At 56.5% G+C, this 17984-nt stretch overlaps 1 protein-coding gene across 1 annotated transcript in view; it reads right to left on the bottom strand.

Moving 5' to 3' along the window:
* Positions 1-17984, bottom strand: part of LOC103662091 (c-Maf inducing protein) — a 231979-nt gene that overhangs the window by 13572 nt on the left and 200423 nt on the right. The window contains exons 10-13 of the mRNA XM_040633648.1: positions 11378-11731; positions 2371-2436; positions 1155-1181; positions 845-893 (exon numbers count right to left, since the gene is read on the bottom strand). Coding sequence (XP_040489582.1) covers positions 845-893; positions 1155-1181; positions 2371-2436; positions 11378-11731 — 496 coding nt within the window. The remainder of the gene's footprint in view (positions 1-844; positions 894-1154; positions 1182-2370; positions 2437-11377; positions 11732-17984) is intronic.

Here is a 17984-nt window from a genome sequence, read left to right as displayed (position 1 = left end):
TCATGGCCACGGAGAAGGGGGCTGCGAGCTCCACGGGGCAAGGCCAGCGTCCTGTTCGCTTCTGCAGCCCGTCTGGCCCAGGGCGTCTGCCGCAGAGCTGGCCACTGGACCGGCTCGGGGAGCCACACTTGCCGGGTCTGAATCCTGCTGTGGTCACGTACCAGCTGTGTGACTGTGGGGATGCCCCTCAACTTCAGGTTTCCAACTCTAAGAGGAGGGTACTTCAGAGGTAAATGGGGTGATGACAGAACCTACTCGTGCTTGTGGGGGGGGGGGGGGGGGAGTCAAGGAGAAAGCGCACGTGTCCGACACAGGGCGAGCACCGAAGCAAGGCTAGCTATCGCTACGCCGATACAGTGGGTGGAGGAACCCAGGCCCCTCTGAGTCCTTGCTCACACAGCCTCCGGCGGGGGGAAGCTGAGCTCTCCCGGAAGCCCAGATACTGGAGGAACAGAGTGGCCCTTCAAGGAGGCCCACAGCCACCATGCCTGGGCAATGAAAGCCGGCTCAGATTTCAGCTCAGATGTCTTCCTTGGTTTGCTGCTTCTCAGGTCGGCAGCCTAACGGGGATCCACTGCTGTTTTGGAGCTGGCTGGGAAGCCCTGTGCCAGTCTGCCCCTAAAGCAAGGCCTGTGCTCCAAGAAGAAACCGCCAGCCAGGGGGAAACCACCTCTGGCTAGCCTGAGTTTATAGTAACGGACTGACATCACAGGCCGGGCACCCCCATCACAGGGGGTCGTTGTGTTTATGCACAAGGCAAGGAGCCTTTGGAAACCATTCTGAATGCCCGTGGGAGAAAGGAGGCCCTGACAGGGTGCCTTCGAGGGAGGGAGGGAGGCCTCACCTCTTGTCGTGGGTCTTCGGCGAACCTCTGAATCACGTACTTCAGTTCCCTGAAACGGACAGGGTGGCGGCAGAGTCATTCCCAGGGTCCTGGTTTGCATGGACCGCGACAGGGGCAGAGGAGAGGGCCGGGGTGGGGGAGCCTAGCAGAGCTGGCGGGGGTCAGAACTTCCAAATAGAAGCCACGGCTGCCTCCCAGAATGCACGTGACCGAGAAGGGGTGGAAGGAGGGCTGGCCGCGGGGGAACAGCCTCAGGAGAGAAGACATTTGCAACGGAAGAAGGTAATGAAGGTGTTGCCCCAATACTCACTTGGTGAACTTCTCATGTGCGAGAGCTCTGTAACAAAAATAGAGGGAAAACTGCAGTTAGCGGGGTGCTTTTGAAACCCACAACGATCCAAAGATCTTCCTCTAGGGACGGTGAGGCTTTGTCTGATCCGAAGAATGAGGAGGAAGTTGAGAATGAAACACGGACATTTTGCCCCTCCTTGAAACTGCACAACAAAGGCCGCCCCCCCCCCCCCCCCGCCCTTGGGGCCTGCACCTGCAGACAGCAGCGGGCTGAGCGGGGTCGCCGTGACCCAGGTGTGCTTGCTAATTGTTCCACCGCGAAGGTGCGGCTGCACTAATTACCGCTGTACATCAGGGGGGCGTTCGGGGACCATTCTCCAAGTGAATTGCATCATGGGCCCACTGTCACATGTGTCCCTGGGGCCATGGGGACAGCAAATGTAGCCAATGACGCCACTGCTCTTTGGAGACAGCCGCGGCTCTCAGGAGTTAGATTTCTCCGGTCTCGAGTCCTGGGGGCCCCAGGGACCGGCCAGGCCAGCAAATGGGGCAATTACCGGGTGTAATGTCCCCCTTGGAGAGCCACATTTCATAAACACAGGCTCGTTAATCGGCTCCTGAGAGAGCCCCGAGCTGCCTCCTGAGGCCTGCCTTCTCCACATCTGTCAAAACAGAGACCTGGAGGCATTTTAGGGCCTGGTTACTCAGACAAAGCCTTCTCCTCAGGCCATTATCCACCAGACAGTTTTCTCCCTATTTTTCCTCGGATAAATTCAATATTGAGATAAGGGCTGGCAAGAGAGAGACGGAGGGCCCATTTCTGGCCCGACTCGCCCTGGAACACAAGCTAATAATCGTAACGGGTGCAGTAAGAGCGCGTTCAGCATATCGCTGTGTGGCACAGAAAGCAATGCCACGTGCATTATCCTGTGATTTTTACTGCGGCCGCCGGAGAGCGCGCAGGCAGGGAGTCCTGGTCCCAAGTGAAGCATAATCAGAATCGCTAACTTCGCTGCATGAAGGCACGGCGGGGAGGGCTTTGTCTGCCTTCTGAGCTCAATGAATCCCTGCAATGCTGCAATGAGGTAATCTCCCCATTTTTCAGAGTGGGGGGTGGTGGTGCCTCCCCAGCGGTCCCACAGCCGAAGACCAACTTCTCCATCTCCCGCTAGTGTCTGTGGTGTTCCCAGGGTGACTTGTGGACAACTGAGGTCAGAGACAGGTGTGGGACTTACTCTTTGGGGAATGGAATGGGTTGAAGCAAGCTGGCCAGGGACGGTCTCCAGTCATCATAGTCAGACCTAGAGAGACAGGGGGCAACAGTCAGGTTCGGACTGGACAAGGAGAGGTTTACCATGTGCTGTCACGGATGGCCCACGATGGGGCGAGGGTCTGGCAGAGACGCCCATAGCACCAACTCTGCTCTAGCCACCTCCTGCTTCCAGGGAGCTGGGGAGACAAGCAGCTGGTGTCTACGGGTACGACAGACAGAACCTGTCCCGAGACTTCCTCATGGCAGCCAAAGGGGCCAGCCCTCCAGCTCCACCCATCCCCTTTCCTCCCACCTCACCTCTGCACCCAGGTTACCAGATCGTCGTTCTTTCTGACTTTCAAATTACTGGGTTGAAATCCTAACCCTCACACCTTAGACTGTGTCTGTGTTTGGGGACACAGATGCGATGAAGGTAAAATGGGGGCCTAACCCAGTGTGACGAGTGTCCTCATGTGGAAAGGAGACCAGGACACACACACACACACACACGCACACGCACACGCACACACACACACTTTGGGAAGAAGACCCTGTGAGGACACAGGAAGAAGGGAGCTCACTGCAGGCCTAGGAGAGAGGTCCCAGAGGAAACCGACCCTGCCCACGCCATGATTTCCCATTTCCAGCTTCCAGGACTGCCAGAAAATAACTTTCTGCTGCTCTAGCCACCCGGTCTGTGTAATTTTGTTGCGGCCACCTGAGCTGACTAGCAGAGGAGGCTTATGTTGGTAATGCAAAGGCATTTTCATCCTTGATCAGAACTGAGGGGCAAATTTATAGACTGATTCATAAAAAATAATAAATATATGCTATTCATTTGCAGTTTGGATCAACCCACCTGATTTATCAGGTGCTTCTCCTCTTATGTCCAGATAAGTGTTTTAACAAAACAGTCCCTATGAATGACAGTAATAACAGGGAGAGTAATAGTAACGGAACAAAACCCAGCAGCTAGGACGGTGCCAGCATGTTGTCCACGTGCCACATGACGCCAAGAGCTTTACCTCTGTTCGCTTACTCTTCACAGTGAAGTCGCTAAGATCGGCCTCAGTCAACAGATGGGGAGACTGAGGCGCAGAGAAGTTATCTGCACAAGCTATCATAGCTCTGACAGACAGCAGCTGAGGCCTCAGGTGGGACCAGGCACTGGAGGGTCCTGCCCCCACCCCGGCCTGGGATGGACTGTTCCAGAACAGGGACACTAGCGTGAATGACAAGGGGAGCTGCAATGCGCTGAGCACTCCCTGCGTGTCGGGACCGCGGACCATGGGATCAGCCCGCCCACCACGAGTCTGTGTGACAGGCGGGAGCGGTTCTGTGGCTGGTGAGGTGACCGCACAGCTGTGCCGCAGAGAGAGGTCCCGGAAAGGGAAGCGACAGCTCCTGGAGGCCGCTGTGGAGTCAGCAGGGCCCCCCATCCCGCCCCCAGCACAGCTTCTGCCAACAGCCCCGGAGGAGGAGCCAGGAGGGTGGGGAGCAGGGGAAGGAACACGCAGGGCAAGGCAGAGCCTCGGCCTGAGGACGGATGGGCCTTCAGCAGGCACTAGAGCATTCCCACATGCCCTGGTTAATACTCACAGACGCCCTGCCAGGCCGAATTCCCACAACCCATTTTGCAGGAGGAAAACAAGGCCCACGGGTGTTTCATATTTGTACAAATCACCCACTAGTTCTCTGGATTTGACCTCAGATGCCTCTGGGGCCGTGACCTCTGTTCCTGCCCCACCCAGCGCCTGTATCTGGTACAGCCCCTGACCTGGGTTCCCCTATTTCTCTGGTTTGGGGGAGTTCACTGTATAGTGAACCCAGAGGTAGCCAGTTCTCACCAACTGTCCTAGCCAGCCAGGCACCTCTGAGGTCCCAGTCTTTAACCCACACACAGCAGTGAGGCCACTTGGAGCAGCCCCGCCCACGCTGAAGACTTTGGGGTGCCCAGGTGCACACACACCTTGCTCGCAGCAGTCCTGGGAGGGGCTGCATCTTATCTCTGCACCTGTCGGGTTGGGCGGCAGGCCAGGCAGATGGCTGGTGTCCGGAAGAGGCCTATTGAGCTGTGGACCCAGCACACGCTAGGGAGCTACAGCCAGGGTCTGGGGTTCACTCCCATGTGGAAGGGGATGTGGACAAATGGAAGAGCGTGCGTCCTCAGCTGTGCACTTGAGCGTGTAGTCTGACCTGGATCCTGCCTTGATTGGGGCAGGAAGCTGGGTTCTGGCAGGAGGGGGTATCTGAACCCTTCATCCAATGGCCTGTGTTGGGGGGATGGGTGCTACAGTCAGACCCCTACTGACATCTGGCACTGCCCACAGGAGGGGCCTGACGGAGCCTGGACTGGCCTGGGCAGAGGAAAGGACCCAGACCTGAATCGTGGGCCTGTGGCCCCGGGGCTCCTTTCCACTTAGAATCCGGTGTTTCTCAAGCTTCTTACCAGCATCTGGTGGCGCTCCTCCACCCCCCGCCCTGAGGAGCTTTCTCGACATTTGTCCCTGATGGTTCTCCCAATATGCTGTATATCTGTTTACATGCTGCATGTCTGTACTTCACAGCAAAAGACAGTTGAGATCTTCTCATCCCCGGGAACCAGCATTCGCCCCCACCACCAAGGCACCGTGTACATAACCCCTGGGTGACAGCCCTTTCCTGACCTACCTTCCTGCAGATACACCAGTGATAAAGTGGCAGCCTTCAGAATCCAGCTCCCACCCGGGAAGAGAATTCCCAGGAGTGCCTGGTGGCCTGAGCGGAGTTCTAACAGTGCCACCTGTGGAGGTCTGCTGAGCACTCATGAAGCCATGCACTGGGCACAAACTTGCTCATGGACGCCTCAGAACTGGCACTCGAGGACTGCAGGGTATCACACCTGCCTTCCCGGTGAGACTGAGGCCCCACCTGAATTCAGACAGCTGGGAAGTGGGAAGCCAGATCCACAGCCAGGTCCTTGGACTCCAGTGCCCAAGGCTGGGCATGAGCTCTGTGTGCCGGGTGGCTGGGTCCAGTGAGCCCACAGGATGTGGAGACCCCTTTTGACCCCATACCTGTATGCTTCTTTTTTGGTGTGTGGGGGAGTCATTGATTTTTGTGGCAAGCCTGTTTTCCCTCTAAACCCCTCCCCACAAACCCCCTCACCTGTCTGATTCATAGTTTCCAGAAAATCTAAAAGTAACAGGAGCAAACACTGTAGAAAGAGCTTGTTGTGAGCAGAGGCTCTTCCAAAAGGGCACACGGATCAGTTCCTGTGTCCCTCCGAGACAACTGCGGAGCTGGATGCACACGGATCAGTTCCTGTGTCCCTCCGAGACAACTGCGGAGCTGGACGCACTTGCCACCCCATTCTGCAGATGTGAAAACTCTCAGGGAAAGCGCTGGCCCAGGGTCGCACAGCTGGTAGGAGCTGGGGCTCGAACCCAGGAACCTGGCTCCCACATCTGCGGTCCTATTCACTGAACGGCACGATGTCACGTCTCCTGCTCCCACCTGTACAGGAAGGCCACTTCCCTCTATCGAAAAAGGCACTTACTAGTTTTTCTTTGGCTTTAAAAAAATAAAACATGTTCTATGTAGAAACGCCATTAAATACAGAAAACTCCGAGGAGACTTTAAACCGCTCCTCATCAGTGGATATGAGAGGCCATGGAGCTGGGGCTGTGCCAGGTGCATGCTGGGCTTCAGGGCAGCAACAGAGCCTGGCCTGGGTTCACTCCTGTGCAGAAGGGGACTTCAACGAGTCCGTTCCACAGAACAGTGAGGGTCGTCTGTATTCCTGGGGTGCTTGAGCTCAGCCTCCTGCCGGCTCCATCTTGGCAGCTCACACAGGACTGAGAGTGGGGGACATGGGCACAACGAGGAAGAGGGCTATGGACCTCCTTTCCTGCCTCGGCCGGGCCCAGTTCCAAGTCTGCCGTTAGCTCCTGGCCCTGCTCCAAATGCCAGGGCTGACTGGTTTGGGGGTGCATGGCAGGTGTGCTGGGCAGAGGCTGGGTGCCCCGGGGCTAGCCAAGCCCAAGGGATGGGGTGTAGGACGCCTGTAGCCAGCAGAGCCCCTGCCATGAGCAGCTGGAGAGCAGCGCCAGCCTCAGGGCTGGCGGACCAGGCTGGCCTGGGATGGAAGGAAGAATGGCGGCTAGGCGGGAAGGGGCCTGCCCACCCAGCTCGGGGAAGAAGATAGCTAGGCCCGCCCTGCACTCATGGAGGAAAGGGAGATATGGCACCTTGAGCGTCCCTAAGGCCTCTGATGACCTGTAGGTGTCAATCACCTAACATTTAGTCCTGACATTAATGGGGCCAGGCTGGCTCTAGAACTTCCCAGACCACCCAATGAGGTCAGGGGAGCTGCCAAAGGTCACAGAGCTAATAAGGGGGGAAGCTGGACTTGGTGAGCATGAGGCCCAGGTCTCCAGCCTCACACTGCACTCCACGGATGGTTTAGAAGCCAGATGACTGAGACCGCCTTTCTCCTGCTGTGGTGGGCGTGGGAAACACCAGGGACAAGCTGGGCAGGTGAGGGGGTGGACACAGGAAGTGGGGACAGGGTGGTTCCCAGGGCTTGGGGCAGCTGCTTTGGCCTGGCAGACATACAGCGTATGCTCGGCGGAACCGTAAGCCAACTTGACAGCTGCTGCCTGAACCAGAGCTCTAAGCTGTCCTGGGGACAAGATGCTTCCTCCCAGCACCCGTTTTCCTCCTGATTCCCAGAACTTCTGCACGATGCAGGCAGGAGGCTGTCCTACCCGCAGAACAGCAGCTGACGCACCAGCCAGAGGGCAGGTGTGCCGTGTGAGCCTCGAGAAGCCAGAAGTCCCCAGCACACTGGCCTGCGTCAGGCAGCCCTGGCCCTGACAGCCGCATACACAACAGCACCCAACCTGAACCCCAGCCCTCTCGGGCCACAAGCCAGACAGCACAATGTGGTGGCCCCCTGGGGTGGGGGCATCAGATTCCAGCAATGCTCGGGACTTGGTCCTGGTCCCTCCAGCCCAGCCACCCTCCCTCTCCAGCTCTCAGGCTGTTGGAAGCTGTTTCAGCCATTCCTTGCCGGACATGGTTTCCAAGCCCCCAAACAATCCTCCCTCCCTGCACCAAGCCTTCAGTGTTCATAGCAGAGCTGCGGCATCTGGCTGGGACAGTTCTTTACCAAGCAGCACTGTCCTGGGTGATGTAGACGCTTGCCTCCCACATTCTCACTACGCTGCCCAGTCTTTAGGACAACCCCAAGTCTGTCTGCATTTTCTCCAAAGGCCCCTGAGGGATGAGGCATCTTCCAGGTCACCACCAGCCCAACAAGACTTCAAAACGCGGGTGTTTGAAAGATCAAGCAGCCAGATCTGAGTAGGTCAGAAGAGTGGATGTGCCCACCACTCCCTCATGATGGCTGTTCTTTTCTCTTCCTGGACGGAAGCCTGTCCCCTTGCTGGTGGCCTCCTGTGGGCCAGCAGCCTCCCCTACTCTGTCCCACCAAGCGGGTGATGTTACCGTTTTTCCTAGTTGGTGCTGCTCAGATGCAGAGGGACTGAGAGCAGATCAGTCGGGCCCCCCGACATTTAGCACAGAGCCGGGCCCAGGATACCTGTGCCCCAAGCGTTTGATAAAGGATTGCATGAAGAAATGTGTGAGCCGCACACAGTTGCCTCACAGGTTAAGAGGCGGACTCCAAACTCCTAGACACCCAAACCTGCTTGGTCTTGCTTCCGAGCCCACATTCTTTCCATCGTACCGCCCAGCCTGGGCCTCTCAGGGTGATGCTGGCCTGCGCTGCTAAGAGTTTTCCTTTTTAAGGGTCTCCGGGGAACTTCTCGGGGCTTATGTTACTCTTCAAAGGTGTCAGATACCAACGACGCACAGGCCTTCCTGTGGGAAGGCAGCTGATCAGGGGCTGTGGGCTAGGCGGGGCTGCTCACACGCTCGGGGAGTAGCAATGCCTGCTCTCAGGGGGGTTCTTTGGCCCCCACACGGCTCTGTTAAGACCCCCCCCCATTCCATATTAGATCCTCTGTTCTTTCCCTTTCACACGTAACTCTCACTGGCAAGTGTTCCAGTTGGTAAGAGCAGTGTACTCTCACCAAGGACCAGTGCTGGGCCAGCAGTGGAAAGGCCCTATGTCACGACACCCATTGTACAGACAAGAAAACTGAGGCCCAGGTGCCAAGAACACTGCCCCCAGTTACACAGCAGGCTAAATGAGATGGCCACACGTCCTCAGTTCTCAGATAACACACGCTTCCTGCGATCTGAGTGTGCACTGAATGCCATATTGGGCTTTTCTCCTCTCAAAGTGCTGCTGTTAAATTGAGGATGCATCTCACTCCCAGCGGTATCTTAAAATAGAGGAAACACCATTATAACCAGAAAGTGTAGTAACTCCCACTTGCTCAGTGTCTGTGCCTGCGAGGCATCCACACTGTGCCGGTGCCCAGGGAATGTCCAGCTCACACTTGCGCCTGGAGGCAGCTATTGCTCAGAGAGGACCAGTAACTCGCCCAAGGCCACAAGCCTCTTCTGGCATCCACGGCCCTGGACCCAGCAGTCTGGCTCTGAATCCGTACTTTTTCCAATGTACCATCCTGTGGAGCTGCGGGGGTTTGTGGGTCCATGTCTGAGGGCCTCAGATGGGCCAGCGACACAAGCAGGCAGCAGGGTTAGAAGAATTTATCAGGTTCGACTTGTGTCCTGAGCCTCGTCCCAGCCCCAAGGTGAAAAAGGCTTCCACAAGTATAACCCTACTTTGTGGAGACCCCCGGGCAGCGGTCAGGAATGCCTCCTGGCTCCCAGCGGCCAGCCCTGGCCGGGCACCTGACCCCCCCACGCCCTGGCAGCTAGGCAATGTGGGCAGGCAGGAGGTCTGGAAGCAGACCAGGGAGAACAGAATCCACATTCGTGAGCATGTTTATGAAGAAGGAAAAAAAATGTGTGTCAACTGCATGATGAAATGCAAACCCTTAGTGCTTAATGAGAAATCTGAGTCAGGCCCAAGCCAGCAGAAGGCCTGGGAGTTCCAGGTGTTTGTGGAGAACAGCTGGAGGAAGTAAGGGGGCAGAGGCGAGACACGGGCCATGGCCGACCTGTCCCCTGGAGGGCCGATCGCCACTCCCGGGAGAAAGCAGGGGCTGCCCCTGGCTTTAAAGAGATTGACCTGTGTTCTCAGCAATGCCCTCCGAGCAGAATTTGGAATTCCCTTTGGCCAGCGCAGGGAGTGTGAGGAGGTCACTCCCTGTGGCTGTGCCCTCGGCTGCCAGAACAGGGGGCGAGGCCGGAGCTGACCCTGGGGAGGCCTCACCCTCCCCTCTCAGGGCCAAAGCAAGGACAGAGGAAGTGTTTGGGGTGCTGCACCCCAACTCTCAAGCCACAAGAAGCCACTGCATGACGTGTGCACGTAGGGGCTGTGTGTGTGTGTGTGCATGGGCGTGTGTCTATGTGCAAGTGTGTGTGCACGTATATACCACAGGCCTTGGTTTTCCAGCGTATGGGATACCCCTAGGCACCTTCCAGTCCAGGTCAGCAGCTCACCAGGCAGCCGACAGACCCTCCACCCTGCAGCCCACGAGTGCACTCTGGGCGACCACACGCTCACGAGAGGCAGAGCAGAGGCCGCAGAGCCACGCAACAACTCTGCCCAGCGCCAGAAGCCAGGCATGCCCCTGGATCAAGGGGCCCTGGTGCCCAGTCACTAGACAGACACCTTGCACTGGTGAGAGAGCACCACACCGTCCCGCCCACAATCCCTCTGAAAAGCCCCCCAGCTACCACGGACTGTGCCTGGAAATGCCAGGCTCTGGACTCACTTCTGAGAGCAGCGCAGAGCCCCGTCTGAAGAACAGGACTGTGGGAGCAGGGAGGGGAGGCATCTGCTGGGGTCTCAGACCAAGGAGGCCCCTTCATCCGGGCCTCCGGGGACCAGGTGCACCTGAGTTCGAGACGGGTCTGGGTGGTTCAAGCGTGAACGGCAGAACTAGAAAGACCCTTGAGGGTCAAATATTAAGATCCCTTTATTCTAGAGTCACACAACCAAGGCTCGGGGAGGGGCAGGCTCGGGCCCGAGGCACCTAGCTCAGCGCAGCACCAACCAGAGCCGACTGGGTCCCTTGTCTCCTCAGAGCTTTTCCCACCAGCCAGGCCTGCACGCAGACTGATCTGCCTGCCACACTCGGTCCCTGCTCACTGGGCAAGGCTGGGAGCGAGGGCGCTGGGACTTACATGAAATACACACATAGCACGTGTAGATGACGCGACACAGAAACAGTCACGTGCTGGCTCATGGGCATATCTGCATGCGCACAGAGAAACACACGCGCTCCGTGCTTTGTGCACAAATGCTCACACGCACATGAGCACTCATAGCTGCTCACGCACAGAAGCAGCATGAGCACCCAGACACACTCATACTTGTACACACACACACACACAGGCACACACATACAGGCCCCTACAGAAAAATCCACATACATCCCACATCCCCCTCCTATGTTGTTGCACACACACACTTGGGGAACCACACACGTGTTGCATACCCACACATAGCCAAAGCCACTCGAACACATATATGCACTCACAAACTCAGAATGAGCCCCCCCAACCCCCTGCAAAATAAAAAGACATTCGCACACTCAGAGACACACTTGGGTGCCCACGGGCTCACGGACATCCTGGCACCTGGATGGAGACACTCACATACACATTCTCACCCTCATGGACACACCTATATACGTGTGCTTATGCACACAGCCTGCACGTGTGCCCGGTAAGCACACAGGAACACCCCCACATACGCGCACGCTGTCATGCCCTGAGCACGTGTCACAGACACACACACCCTAAACGTGGGCCGTCACACCCTGAATCTGCATCCTGTGCGCCCAGTCGCATGTATGCACACCTCAAGGGTGCACACTTACACACGGGCGCACGCACGCTCAGCACGCCCAGCTGAGTCCCCCCTCCCGCCCTGCTGGTGACAGGCCCGCAGAGGGGACACTCACAGCAGCTTGAGGATTTCCACGTAGCAGCCGAGGGTGCGGTCGGCCTGGGGGCCCAGCTCGATGCTCATGGTGCTGCACGCAGGGCTGACCATGAGGCAGTCGATGAGGTTGGGCTCGCTGTCGTTGCCCGCGCTGGCCGTGAGCGCCGGCTTGGCAGTGCTGGTGTGCTCCACCTCCACGTGGATCTCGCTGGAGGCCACGACCACCGACTTGAGCCGCGCCTCGGCCAGCGTGGCTTCCTGAGACACCAGGTCTGGGCTGGGGTGCAGAAGGCGCAGAGGTAAGGTGGGCTTCCGGTCGCAGGGCTGCTGGCAGCCGTTCCGGATCTCCTTCAGGCTGGGGGAGTTGTCGCGGCTGCCGGGAGAGGCGGAGAGCGTGTGTGAGCCCGGGCCGCCCGCATGCGGCCCTGAGCCGTCACACGAGCTGCGAGCTATAGTCCAGCGAGCGCACCGGGCTCCACTGTGCAAAATGCCTCCCTGAACCCCCGTGGCAGTGCCGTCAGCGAGTGATGTCCCATCCCACCCCACAAGCGAGGAAACCGAGGCTCGTTCTGGGAGAGTGGTTTCCTCTGGGTATCAAGACAGGGAGAGGTGGAGGTGGCATCCACACCTAAGTGTCCGTCACGAAAGCTCACGCTGTAGTCCCAGCACACACAAGGTGGTCGGCACACATTTGACGACTGGGTGAGTGAGCGTTAATCTCTATGTGATACTCATGAGGCTGTGTCGGTCACCTTCACCACAAGGCCTTCCCGGGCCATCTATGAGACCTACTAAGTGCCTTTATTTCTGGTGGCATCCTGGAGTCTAGCTGCACCTCTTTCCCCCTGGGGGGGCCCAGGCCTCACCTCCACTGCGCCATCCCTGGCCAGGTAAGAAGGCTCGGCATCCACTCTCCAGCTGGGAGCCCACTTCAAAGGGATCCCAAACCCCAGAATTCTAGCCTCCTGCAGTCTGCGGTCCTTTCTGTCCACCCTTGCTCTTGGCTGAACCCTCAGGTGCAGCATCTCCAACCACCCAGAGGAATGATGCTTGTTAACAGGTGCTGAGAAACGATCTCCATGGCATCGCTGATGGCGCGTCTGTGTGGGAAATGCTGGGCCAAACACAATGAAACCAGGCCTCTACACAACAGGACTTGTCAGAGCCTTGATGCTGGTTAAAGCACCTCCTCACTCAGTGGGAGGCTCGTCAGAGTGAAGGCAACCCCAGAAATGGGCTTCCTTTTTTGGTGCTCCTGGGCGGCACAGCACTAAGGGCTATCACAGACCACACAGACATTCTGAGATGTCTCTGAATGGCCGGTATGACCCTCTCCATGTTACCGGTGAGGAAAGACACTCAGAAGTCAAATGTCCTACCCTCGATAACACGGCTTGTAAGTGGAGGGGGCTAGGATTTGAAATCAGGTCTCTGACTACAAAGTCCTGGCTCCTCACTACCACAGTGGCTTCTATGATCCCATATGATCCTGTGCAGATCCTCCTCCATGAAGTCTTCCCTGATTTCCTCCACTTGCCACCTTCACACTTCCATCCCTGAACTACAGCTTTCCACTCCTGGCTGGATACCAGTATCCCCTGGGGGCACTTCTGAACATCCTGAAGCCCAATTCGATCAGAATCTCTGGGTTGGGAGATAGCAGTAAACTTCTGGGCTCCCTGTGTGTGCAGTCAAGGTTGAGTCCACTGCTCCAAGAGACTCCGAGCATGACAGCACGATCACAAACAGCTGCTGGCCCAGGCCCTCCCTAAATGTGCCACACACATGTGCCCTGTGCTTGCAAAGAGATGCACACGTTCCTTGTGCACGAGGACCGCGCTGAGCACAGATCTCGGATGCAATGCACCTGGAGGGCCCGAATTTCTCCAGCACGTGCCACAAGCCAGGCCTCAGCTGAGCCCACCAAAGATGTTTAATAAATACACTTTAAACTTTGCTGGGGAAGAACAAAACCCATCAACTAAAGTCCGAGAATTCAATGGCGGATGGAAAACTGCGTGTGGTCTGGGGTGCGGGGGAGGCGAGGGGCAGTCTATCTCCACGGGTTCAGAGCTAATTTGCTACCCAAATACTCAACACTCCATTTCCCTTTGTTTGCCTTTGCTGGGATTTAGGAGTGGATTTTCAAGGCTGTTTGGCTCAGATGGGTGATTTTCCAGCGAGCTATGCTAACCTGGGTCAAGCCGTCTGTTCTTCCGTGAGGACATCGTGTACCACCGAGAACACTGTGGACAGGCCCAGGGGACGTGGGGCTTTATCTTCCAGGGACTGACCACCAGGGTGGGATGGACTTGAGCCCGGGAAAGGTCTCCCAGCACTGCAGCCCTTATGATGACTTCCTGGAGGAACTAACAGGAAACTACCCTGGGCTCCAAGGGGGCTGGGCTGCTCTGAGCTGGGAGCTGGGACAGGCCCTATGCAGGAAGCGGCAGGCCCTGCCTCGCCCTCCCCAGGCCTCCACCCTGGGCACCTGGTTGCAGTCCGCCCAAGGTCGCGCTTGCCCCCTCTGGTCCATCCTCCATGTAGCAGCAGCCAGGGGGGAGTTTGGAAACAGACAGCTCATCAAGTCCATCGTAGTCTCCTTAAAACCTATCGGCAACCCCAGTGCTCTCAGAATGAACACCCATAACTGAAACACAGGGCCAGCTCTGCCACTCAAAGCATGGTCCTCAAGGAGCAGCACTGGCATGAATGGGAGGTGGTCAGACAAGCAGCGTCTCAGGCCCCACCCGTGATCTGCTGAATCTGAATCTGCATTTTTTTCTCTTTTTATTTTTTTGATAATAATTTATTATGTTAGTCACCATACAGTACATGCTTAGTTTTTGGTGCAATGTTCCGTGATTCATTATTTGCGTATAACACCCAGTGCTCCATGCAATATGTGCCCTCCCTAATACCCATCACTGGCCTGTGCCATTCCCCCACCCCCCTCTCCTCTGAAGCCCTCAGTTTGTTTCCCAGAGTCCATAGTCTCTCGTGGTTCATTCCCCCAGGAGCAGCCCGGCCGCGGAAGCTTGAGCCGCTCAGCTGTGCTGGTCCCCCCACAGCCTGGCCTGGCTGCTGTCCTCTCCAGCTTCATCTTCACTTCCCTTTCCCTCTCTCCGCTGTCACACTGTTTCCCTCCCTTCCTCCCCTGCAGTGGCCTTTACGAAGGAGATCACATGTGCATTCTGCAAAGAATGTGAATTCCTGGGCCCATCCAGGAAATGCTGTGTCCAGCAGTCTGCATTTTAAAGCAGCAGCCTGGGGATTCCGAAGCAGGTGTTTAAGGACCACAGACAGAAAAGGTGACTAATGCCAACCCCATCTGCACCTCTGGGCCTTTGCACATGCTGTTTTCTCTGCCCGGATCACCTCGTCCTGTCTCTTGCCTTGCTGAGAGACAGGAGCTCTCCACTTAAATATCACCTCCCTGAAGGATCTCTTCCTCACCTCCCCCCACAGCAGGAGTTCTCAACTATGGCCACACACCTGCCTTGCCTGGGAAGTTTAAAATGAAAAAACAACAGCCCAATTAGATCAGAATACAGTGGATGGGGCCTGGGCACCCCTTTTTTCCTTTAAGATATAACAAGTGTTATGCTGATGTAACAAGAACTTGCCAGAAAACAGAGACCTGACTGCAGCATTTGCCAGGGTCCTTGGTGAGAATACGCCCACCACGACTGAACCCAACTATCAAGGTGCCGTCATGGACCATGGAACTGGGAAGTGACGTGCCTCCAAATGCCAACAGGGCTCCAGCACACCCTGGCCGGAACTTACCCTGACGGTCACGTACACGAATCTCAGGTGCCGAGCTTTGTGCACTTTGACACATTCCCTCATGTGACACCCAGCCGCCCGACCAGGATGCCGCCACCTCAGCACTACTGACATCTGGGGCTGGATCGGTTTCTGCGGGGGGCTGCCCTGCACACGGTAGCATGCTTCTCAGCATTCTCTCTTCTCTCTTCGGCACCCCTCCTCCTGCCCAGGCTATGGCAACCCAAAAGGTCTCCAGGCATTGCCAGACACCCGTGGGGCTCAAGCCGCTCCCAGCTGAGAACCACTGACCTAGGTCAAGATGGGAAACATTTCTGGGAACCCGGAGGCTTCTCTCATGGCTTTCCACCTAATGCCCCACGCCAAAGGGGCCGCTCTACCGGCCGCCACCACCACATACTCCTCTCGCCTATTCTTGAAATTCCAGGAGAAGAATCACACTGTATGTATCTTTTGGGTCTGGCTTCTTTTGCCCAGTTTTGCCTTTGTGAGATTTATTCACAGTTTGCTCATTGTTCTCGTTTACCCATTCTTGCTGCTCTATAGTGTTCCTTTGTGTGGACAGACCCCAACTGTCCATCCATTCTCCTGGACATGTGCAGGACATCGGCGTGGAGGCAGATTTTAGTTAGGGGCTGCTGGAACATTCCTGTACGTGTCTTCTGATGAATGTCCCCAAACCTATGAGCAGCTGGGTCACAGGGTACATGTGCGCTTAGCTGATGTTCTGATCTTGTAAACCCTTCCCAGGTGGTGGACAGGCAGCCAAGGCTGAGAGTCCAACACCGAACACGTTAATTAGGCCTCTGGCTTCCACCTCATGGCCCTGACCGACGCGCACTGTAACTGCTCGCTTGCTCCCTCCCTGCCCCCACCTCCTGCTACACTGTCCACTCTGGGGGGGGCAAGGGCTCCATTGAGCCGGTTCACCTTGGGCCTTCAGCACCCAGCACACAGTGAGCTGTCACTAAACGAGGGATGAGAGGATGAGAAGGACGAGAGCTGGTTGTTGCCATCCCCAGGCCCTTGTCTATGCAACAGTGTGCATAGTTCCTAATTCTGGTCCTTTCTACCTCTGCCCTTCTCCTGGGGTGGGTGTGGGGAGATAGATTTCCAAAGTTCTTCTGCTTCCTGCTCCTGAGTCAGGAAAACCTGCTCCAGGGCACCTGGACAGGGCTTTGAGGACACGGAGGGAAAATTCTGGGAGGTGCTGTTTCCTGCTGCTGCTCCTGCCCCCTCCCAACCCCAGGCCAGGCATCCACCGAGTGGGCCCTGGGAGGCCGAGATGAGTCACGGGCCTCGGGAGGAAAGGGAGCCTGAGAATGTGTGACACTCCTAATGGTTTCCCTGCTTCCTAGGGCGGCCCGAGTTAGAAATGTATGCAGACCGGTTCCAGAGCTACAGCGTGGGAGGCCACGGGCAAGTGACTGTCCGTGTACACAGGGATCTGGGATGGCTGCACAAGTCATGTGCTACCCTCTGACCTTCTGTTGCTTCTTTTTTTGTTTCTTTTGCTTTTAATATGACATGCTGTAGGGCACTGAACAAGCACTTGCAAATGACCTGCATGACATCTTCATGTTCTGGCCCCAGGGGTACTATCACCTCCTTCTGAACAGGGAAATGATTCAAGAATGGACAGGTCCTCGTTGAGTATCAGGACCTAGGGCTAAGGACGTTAAAAATTGTAATTCTCCCTTCTCAAGTCCTGTCATGAGAAAATTTGCCCTTAATAAGCTTTTGTGTCCCCTTCCCCAAGACCTTAAAGTACAGCATTTGTTTTAGAACCTTCATTTGTATGGATTTTCTCTGTGTCAGAATGCTCCACTGTCTCCTCTCAGAGGACCGAAATGTAGTCCTGCTATGTCCCCAGCTCTAGCTACACACAGTTTGGTCCCCTGGGAGTTGTGCAGTGTACCACCTGAACAACTGGACAGGGGAGCTACAGCAGATGCTACCTGGTCCGGCACATCATATCCTCTCTAATGACCCCAGAGGTCACTGTATATAAAGTTCTACACGAACTAGTGGCGACTACGTCACTCTGCATCCCAGGAGTGAATCTCAGTCAGGAAAGAATGGAAGCTGGTAAGTCACTACCCCAGTGCCATCATCCCTCAGGGGAAGGACTCAGACATGTTCCACACAGTCTCCTGGGAGGTCCCAGTGGGGAATGTGCAGGTGCATGCAGTGGTCATCAGACTCTACTGGCTGTCCTCCCTTCTTGGGTCCCCTCCCAGAGCTTCCTCAGGTTACTTCCCTAATAAGCTGCTTGCACCCAAACCCTGGAGGGACCCAAGGCAGTGGCTCCGCCATGCCCTTTTCTGGTCGCTCTCTAGCATGTGGGTCCATTTTATTGTTTTCTCAGCCTTTCCCCATCTGACTCGATCCTGCACATCGTACCTCATCTTCCCCAGCAGCACCTGAAACCGTGCCTGACACACACAGGCGCTCAAGAAATCCATGTGCACCACGGGCAAAATGAAATTCTGTTGACGAAGACAAGGGGAAAGGGGAGAAAACCTCCTGCCAGCCCTTGTGCACACACACGCACGCACTCACACCCCCCCCACGCACACCTGCACCTGTGTGTACGCACTCTCTCTCACACAAGCCCCAACGTGTCACACGTGCCAGGTGGTGAGAAATCTTCCGAACCAAACACTTGCTCCTGAAGCCGAGGCAACACAAGAGCTTCGCAGTTGCCAGTGTTGATTCACAGTGTTTGCTTTTCCAGTAACATCCCCAGGTTCGGGGCCGGGAATCGGTGAGCACACGAGATTGGCAAACACACTTGAGGCAGCCCCAGCAAACGCCACTCCACCTCCCTAGCCTGG

The sequence above is a fragment of the Ursus maritimus genome, unplaced genomic scaffold, assembly GCF_017311325.1.
Source record: "Ursus maritimus isolate PB19 unplaced genomic scaffold, ASM1731132v1 scaffold_19, whole genome shotgun sequence".
Taxonomy (NCBI): domain Eukaryota; kingdom Metazoa; phylum Chordata; class Mammalia; order Carnivora; family Ursidae; genus Ursus; species Ursus maritimus.
The sequence above is the reverse complement of the archived record's forward strand: the minus strand, read 5'-3'. Positions and strand labels throughout refer to the sequence as shown.